This window comes from Strongyloides ratti, scaffold srae_scaffold0000004 (genome assembly GCF_001040885.1).
Source record: "Strongyloides ratti genome assembly S_ratti_ED321, scaffold srae_scaffold0000004".
In the NCBI taxonomy this organism is placed as follows: domain Eukaryota; kingdom Metazoa; phylum Nematoda; class Chromadorea; order Rhabditida; family Strongyloididae; genus Strongyloides; species Strongyloides ratti.
Genome location: NW_020171522.1, coordinates 225,011 through 233,986, shown reverse-complemented (window position 1 = coordinate 233,986; position 8,976 = coordinate 225,011). Strand labels below are relative to the sequence as shown.

At 19.3% G+C, this 8,976-nt stretch overlaps 2 protein-coding genes across 2 annotated transcripts; both read left to right on the top strand.

The window, feature by feature from the left end:
• Positions 1-349: 349 nt before the first annotated feature.
• Positions 350-967, top strand: SRAE_0000058900 (Hypothetical protein; the record flags this gene model as incomplete). Its single annotated transcript, XM_024646499.1, has 2 exons — positions 350-453; positions 538-967. The coding sequence occupies 2 exons, from the start codon at positions 350-352 to the stop codon at positions 965-967; spliced, it is 534 nt and encodes a 177-aa protein (XP_024500674.1).
• A 338-nt stretch (positions 968-1,305) lies between these two features.
• SRAE_0000058800 (Hypothetical protein) lies at positions 1,306-1,794 on the top strand (the record flags this gene model as incomplete). Its single annotated transcript, XM_024646498.1, has 1 exon — positions 1,306-1,794. One exon carries the CDS (start codon positions 1,306-1,308, stop codon positions 1,792-1,794), a length of 489 nt encoding a protein of 162 aa, XP_024500673.1.
• Between the last annotated feature and the right edge of the window lie 7,182 nt (positions 1,795-8,976).

The window sequence follows — 8,976 nt, the reverse complement described above, 5'->3', positions numbered from 1 at the left end:
ATAAACTGTAAATAACAAAGTTTAAAATCTAAAGATATATTTTAAATATCAGTTTTTTTTAAAAAAAAAAGAAAACAGTAAATTTTTTTAAACATCATAGGTATTTTTTAGTTTTATCTACCCATTTTTATAAGTCATAACTCTTTTTATAATTTTTTTTTTTATTCTATTTTATAAATAAATTTTTTTTTACATTTTTTTTACATAACTGCTAATTCTTGGACAAACTTAAATCAGAGAGATGTCTGATTCTAACAAGAACGGAATATAAAATTAATTAATTTTAATTCTCTTATTTTATATAAAGTTTAGCGAGTATAAACGTTATAAGTATTATAGAGTAACTTGCATGGAGCACTCCAGGATTAATAATGGTAAATCAAGTATTGGATTTGAAAAGTTAGGCAGTCATGATCTGCTGGTTTGGATCAAATCTACAACTACATGTATTCAGTTAGTAGTGAATCTTGATTAACAACTTAAAAAATTTTTGTTTTTTTTGCCGAAAGATCTGCAAGCGCTAATAATATCTAACAGTAATCTCACGAGTCTAGCTAAAGCATCTTCCATTCTTAGGAACTTTTTAGGTAATGGCATGGACAGTTTACCCAATAAATTGAAATCATTTAAGTTATATTTCAATGATTATTTAACGGTTCTGGAACTATGTAATCGTGCCAAACTGTTGATCAAACGTTTCTTTAACTGTAGTGCTAAAGAATGTGAGATCAGGTGTTTGTTGTTAGCTGTGTTACGTGCTTTCACTTTTTTTATCCAAGATTGGCTCAAATATGTAGAAGTTGTCAATTTAGATTCACTAAAACATTTTGAGCTTGCCAATTGCAATTTGCTTACTCGATGTGAACATTCAAACAAGATAAAATCTTTTACTCAACCGTCAAATAGGGATATGAAGATTAAAGTAGAAGATAAATCTGGTTTTTTGGTTTCTTCGGTACCTAAATGAAGTGTATCTGTGTAGTTTAATGATAAGGGGTCAATAGTATCGTATTTGGATAGTGGAGCAGATTTCATTTACATACCTGTAGAATTAGTTAAAGAATGGCAATTTTTGGTCGATAAGGAGGATAAAATAGAAATATTACAACTTCTCGAAGAATCTCTAGGTTGTTATGGTTCGGTGGTTTTAGATATTAAGGTAGGATTCTATGAAGAGAGAACGTCAAAGTTTTACGTGTGCAAAGTTTCCAATACAATTGTTGGCTTTGCTTCTTTTAATCTTTGGGTTTAATTCCTGATAATCATTTGTTGCAGAATCAAACTTCAAAAAGAAACATATCGGCAATGGAGAAACGGTTTTCTGATGTCATTTATATTGCAGAAGCTAGTATAAAAAGTATGAATAATACGAATCGTATTATGTTAAATGTTGAACTTCTCAGCATTTATGTCTCTAAGATTATTTCTTGTAGAAAAATTACAAATCCAGCGTTGGTGGAATTAACAAAACGTCTTTTTCAGGAAGAAGTGGATTTGGAATGTTATGTTAAAGTGCCTAGAAGTGAAGTACAGTCGGTTCATCTTGTAGTTATTGTACTAAAGGAGAATTCTGTCTGGATTTGTGGGGATTATACTTATTTGAATAAATGTTTAGTGAAACCAACTTCTGTGGAATTGATTAACATTCATTCAGTATTAGCCATTCCTAAGCACAAGTTGCGCTATTTGTTGAAGTTGGATATATTAAATGCATTCAAACAATGTCTTTTCCCTTCTCACATATTGGATCAGTCAATTATTACAACTCAGTTTGGTTTTTATAAGCCTCTTTGAAGTATTTTTGGAATTTTCAGTATTCCCATTTCATTTGAACAAGAATTATCTTATTTGTTTCAGGATCTCCAGGTAATTCGATATCTAAATGATCTTTTTTAATTATGGTGAATCACAGGAAGAACATAATTATTCTTGACTCAAATGTAAAGAAATAATGGCACAGTGGAATTTGCCTGTGAATGAATCTAAGGAACAAATTTTAGCACAGTAGATTGATTTCTTAGGATATACCATTCAGTACAATGGGTTTGTTACAGCTAAAGAAAAATGTAATTTTGTGTTATATCAAAGACCCACTTTCACTACGCAATTGTTATCTTTCATAAAACGTATGACTTATTTGATGCAATTGTTTAGTGATTTCTCTAAGACAATGTGTCCATTGTATGTAAAAGCAAATGAAGCATTTTATTAAAACGACAGAAGAGAAGCTTTATCGGTTTGTATGATTGAGCAGTTTAAAAACATATATGTGTTGTATACAGTTTTGGATTAGACAAAACAGATGTTTATAGTTTAACAGGATGATGAAGAGACAGTTTCCATTTTGATCTTTTGTGAGAATTAACTATTTTTTTCATCTTCTCAGGTTTTGCAAAATTAGGAAACGTTATTATCCGTGGAAAAATAAATTGCTATTGAAAATTTGTTCTAAAGTTGGTGAGCTTTCAAACAACTTTTTTAAATAAAATTTTTTTCAATTATTTTTACTTTTTTAACATAAAAAAACATGAGAGATCAGAAAAAAAATTTTTTTATAAAAAAGTAATAAGAAATGATAAAAAAATCAATATGATAAAAAAAAAATAATTTTAACGTAATTTTTAATAAAAAAAAACAAGAGGTCACCAACTTTAGAATTCAACCCTATTTTTAACTATAATATATAACTTGATTATGACTAAAATAACTTTTAACTTTTTAAATTTTTAACTTTTTAAATTTTTTACTTTATAAAGATAATCAAAATTAACAATAATTAAATGTTTAATTGACACAAGACAAACATTTTATATAAAAACTTTTTTCAAATAATCTAAAAACAGAAATTATAACATTAAATTAACGTAACATTTACGAGAATCGCTGCTTTATTACTTCAAGAAAGACACTCAATACTATTATTTTTGAAAAATGTTTTTAAAAATAAAAAATAAGTTTTTGATAAAAAAATCAATTAACAAAATGAATAGATTTAATTGATTTTACTTAAAAAAAATAAGAATATATTAATTTGAATTTAAAACATAAAAAAAATAGTTTTAATCTGGCTGTTGATAAAAAAGTTATTGTTTTTGGTGGTGCTTATAAACAATTTAAAAATTGTAAAAAGTTTTACTACAGAAGAAAACAATTGTTTCTACTACACTATCATTTAACTATTTTACTTGTAATAATCAATAAAAAGATTTTTTTAACAGATAATATTAGAATTAAAAATGAAAAAAGTAAATTTCCTAATTTTTTTTTACATATTCATAATAATAAAGTTCATGATTTATCAATTTCTTATTCATTAAAAGGAAAAATGAATAATCATAGATTTATTACTTTCATAATAAATTGATATTTAATATCAATGATGATCAATTTATTAGGAATACATTAGAAAAGTTGAAATATAATTGTAAAAAAAAATTGCGCAATTTAATATCAACAAATAAATTAATCAACAATGCTAATAAAAAAATTATTCTGTATATATTATTTGGACAATTAATTGAACTTTTAAAAGTAAAATAAAATCAGTGTAAAACATTTGAAAAATAATTCTGATTTTTTAAATAAATTTAATTTATCTGGATACCTCTTTTACAATTATTAAAAATTGTTTTAAAAGTGTAATTTGAAAAGTTTTTAAAATATTGAATATAAATTTTTGTAATTGAATAAGAATTGTTAAGAATAACAAAATGGAAATATTTGATAAGCTACAAACGTTGTTAAAATGTAAATACATATTGAAATAAAAAAGAATTTTTTATTTCTAAATAAATACATACTTCAGTTGATTCAAAAATTACTTCCATTTTTGCAAAATAATTATGCTCAGTAAACTGAAATTTTGTGTAACTAAAATTTACAGAAGGAAACTTTAAATAATATTAGTTTATATTTTGATTTTGCAAATTTTTTTTTATGATCAATTATACATTGTTCTTAGTCGAGTTTGATAAGTTTATCGAGTTATAATAACGTAATCTCATTTACAAACTGGTAACAAAAATTATAATAAAAATAATTGATAATTCTAACGACATGATCTTTTTTGTTAAAATTACTTTTATTTTTATTTCCACACAATGAAGAATAAAATATTTAAAAATCATGTAGATAAAAAATAAAAAAATTTTTTTTTTTAGTTCAAAACAATTTTTTGTTTCATTAGTGTAAAGTAATATTTTTAAATAATGACTATTACCTTATTTATTTAATTTTTTGTTTCTATTTGTGTTATTTTTTAAATCTTCTAGTTTATAATCTTTCGTACAATTGTTTAAAGATATTTTATTGATACTTTTTGTATGGATTTATAAATCAAAATTATTTTTTAATATTCTTCTTATTCAATGCACTTTTTTAATGAAACATTTAATAATTTATTAAATGTATATATTTTTCAATTGTTATTTCTAAAACAAATTATATTTATAATAGTTTTATTTTTGTTAATAATATTTTCTTGTACATCATTACTAAAAATAATTTATGAATCATACTTGCAATTAAAATGAATTGGAAATGTTTAAAAAATGATAATTACTTTAAAAAATTATTAAAAATGTGTTTTTCAATACAATGAGGTCATATTTATATCTACACAAATATATTTTTATTATAATTAGAAAAAGTCTTCATATTTTGCAAAAAATAATTTTTTTTATTCTTAAATTATGGTAGGTTCTTTTTTATTAAAATATAATAACTTAAAATTATACTTAATAATTATATTTTACTCTAATTTTGAAAATGAAATTAAAAAAATTTCTGATAGAATGATTGTGTTGTAAATGATATTAAAATAGCATTCTCATATGTGATTTTAAAAGTTATTAAATTAATTTTTTTTATTTTGAAATAATTATTTTAATCAATTCGACATTTTATTTACAGAAAAATTGTGACAGTGTTATTTTCTATATTTTTTATCGATGTCTAAAATTTTATAAAAAAAAGTAATGAAATAAGTTAATATTTATAACTTACTTTATATTTATATAATTTAGTAAAATTTAAATGTAACATATTAAAATATATTTTTTTTAAAAAGTAAAACAAAATTTAGTATAGCTTATTAAAATGCTAATATTTGTTTAAAAAATAAAATCTTTTTATAATATTTTTTTAAAACTATAATAAAAATAATATCAAACATAGCTATTATTAAGCAGTAAGATTGTAAAACACACAAAAAAAATTAAATTAATTAAAGAAATAAAATTTTCTTGATTAAAAAATTTTTATTTTTTTTTAATTATTAAAAATGTTATTATAATTTCATGCAATAAAATATATATTATTTCAAGTTTTCTTATAATAAATAAAAGCTGTGCATTTAAATGTTATAAAAATAGAATCAAAATTGATGAGATAAAATCCAATGTAAATTTAGAATCTTTGTATGTTATTTAATGAATCAAAATGTTCAATTTATCAACTAAAAAGTAAATTTATAATTTTCAATGTTAATTTTACAAACAAAAATTTAAAATTTTTATTTCTGAGAAGATATTTTTTAATAGTAATTATTACAAAACTTTATATTAAGATATTCCTAACTTTTTTACAATCAAAACTACGCTAGACTAATTGGAAAATGTATGAATAACTTTTGACATCCTTTATTTTTTATTATATAATTAAAATTTAAAAAAAAAAAAAAGTATTTAAAAATTTGCAATTTAATAAAATATTATTTTAGATGACAAAAAAATATCTAAAAAGTGTTTAAACACAATCAATTAAAAAATTTAGTTAAATTGTGTAGTAAAAATATTATATTTCAAGATAATAATTGTTTTTATTAATTGCTTTAATAAGCATTAGAATTAAAATTGTAACAACTTTAAAGATAAAAAAGCAAATTTTTATAAAAAATATATATTAAATAAAGTTTAAAAAACCGTCTTAAATTGTTTATAAAAAGTAAAAATAAAGTTTCGAATATTCTAGATTGAAAAGAATTTTAATATACAGTTATGTTAAAAAATTAAACAATTTGAAAATATTTACTATTTTTATTAACAAAATATAAACGTTTAATAATAATATTAGATTGTTTTTTTTATTTTAGAAATTACCGAAATTATAAATTTAAATGTTTATAAAAAAAAATTAGACTTTTTTGTTTCTAATTTTGTAGTTCAAACTATATTAATCAACAAATTATCAAAATTTTGATTATTTTGCTTCTTTTTATTTCTTGTATCTTTTTTTTCATAATTTTTTATTTTTATTTCATTTTATATTCTATTCTTCCTTTTCATTTAATGCAATAGAAGCGTTTTTTCTTTCAGCATTTAAAATTTTCAATTAATAAACAATTTTTAATTTCTTTAATTTGTAATAAATTTAGAAAAAAAATAAATTTTAAATGTGTTTTAAGAGATAAACATATCAAAAGCAAATAAAAGTAAAAATCTCTAAATTTATTTTTTTAAATGTTTATTTCTATAATGCTCAAATAATATAAAATAACAATCTTTCAAAATAATATTGTAATTCTTATATATTAAATTAAAAAAAATTACCACAATGTTATTTAGACAGAAAGTATTTTATTTTAGTCGAAAAATAAACTTTAAAAAAACTGTTTAATTATTGACATTAAAAATAACAAAAGATATCATTACTTATTATCTTTCAAATCTAGTTAAAACATTTTTTTATAATTTTCAAAAAATAAAAATAAACTAACATTTGTCTATTACTAATACAACAAATTTTGGTAAATAAAATAAAAAAATTACTTAGTTTATACAAAATATATGTAATGATATTTGTAATTAAATTTTTAGTTATTTTATATTTTTTTTTTGTATTAATAATTTTAAAAATTTTTTAAAAAATTATTTATTTTGCTAAACACTTTTAAAATTAAAAAAACAATATAACTTAATAATAATTCATATAGAATAAAGTAATCTTTTCATTGTTGAACACTTTTAAATATGTTGTTATAAATAAGAAAAAATAAAGTTTTTTAAATTTAAATGTTAAATAATTTACCTGAAATTTTCAAACAAATTTAAAATTTTATTTTGTTAAAATTAGAATAAATGTTTTCCAATATCAGAAACAATATTACTTGTATACTAGAATATGGCCATTTTAATAAAGTTGATATTAATATAACAATTTAATAAAAATTAACATTTATTTGACGATTTTTATGCTTATAAAATAAAATGATTAAATAGTGATGGTTGCCAACGATTTCGTGGTGTAGTCGGTTATCACATCTGTCTAACACACAGAAGGTCGGCGGTTCGAATCCGCCCGAAATCAGTTTCTTTTTGAAAAAAACCATATTAGTAAACATATTTAACCTTTCTTTTTACTTTATCTTTTTTCTAATATTTTAATAACTAAAGAAATAACAAAGTACATTTTTTTATGATAATTTGTTACATAAGTTAATATTGTTTTAAAAATATTTTGAGAATTATACTACAAATTATTTCATTAAAGTTTTATATAAAAATTTATAAAAATAAACTTCTTTTTATTTATAAGTTAAAGAATGGAATAAAAAAAATATATATAGATAAAAATTTCTGCAGGCCATATTTTTAAACTATTTTCCTCAAAAATATTCTTATTAAAAGAAAACTTGTTGCAGAATGTTGCCTTTTAAACTAGTGAAATCAATTCTTTTTAAACCTTAAGATTATTGTTATTATAAATATTTAATCAAAAATCTTATTTTCCAAAATTTTAAATTACTTAAATTAATGATAACAATTTTATTTTATTAAAATTATAATGATAATATTACAATTGTAAAAAAGATAACAAAAAACTTTTTTAACTACTAGACAATTGTTTATAATTTTAAAATATAAATGTAATTTTAACAATATGTAAATGATTTCATTTTATGTCAAAAATTTATTATATATATATAGAAATAATAAATTAAGAAAAAACTATTTTTAAAACTCTTTTTTTTAAATTAACTTTTTTGTATACAAATATAAATATCAGACGTTTTTCTTGCATAACCTATTTGCAAATTATTAAATAATTAAAATCTTAAAGCGATCTCCAAATATATTTATAAATAAAATTGAATTGATTCATAACGAAGATAAATAATATAACTTTTATAATTAATTAAACAATCAATACATAATTTGTAACGATTAATTAGAAAAAACTTGTAAAAAAATAAATAAAATATTTTTATTATAATTGTTTAAAAGAATATATACATCTACATAAAGTTTTCCAATGTTACTTTAAATAAAATTTAACATCCAAATTTTTCAAAAATTATAGCTTTATATGTTTATAAAATATTTAATTGGTATAAATAATTTAGCTTATAATTTACAGTTATTAATAACATTTTTCCACAATTTTTTTAAGTTTTTTAATATTTAACAATTTTAAAAATATACTTGTATCATAAAAAATTGTAAAATTTTAAGTAATAATAATTCTATTTATCTGAACAACAATAAAAATTAAAAAAATGATATTTTCTTAATTATTTTTAAAATTTTTTTTTATTGTTAAAAGTATAAAATAAATATTGACAAATAAGTTTTTAAAAATAAACTTTAAAGTATAAATTTTTTTATCATTAAAAATATAATTTTAATGGTAAAAAAAATTGTTTTGATTCGTTCTGAATTTTTGAATTAATGCATATTCTTTTATTACTAATAAAGTTTACTAGTGATATATTGTTAAAATATTTACCTAATCAAATAAATAATTAAATTATTTTTGTTTTAATAATAGCGGTAGTGATAAAAACAAATTTACTTAATTTAGAAATCCTGTTTTTGAAAAAAAAATTATTTCAACATACATAAAAGTTGAATATTTTATAAAAAATGTTAAAAAAAATTATTTTGATAAATTATCTATAATTATAAGTATGTTTTTGATTAATAACTATTACAAATTTTTTATGAAATTTTTCCTTTTATCATATATTATTTTCCATAT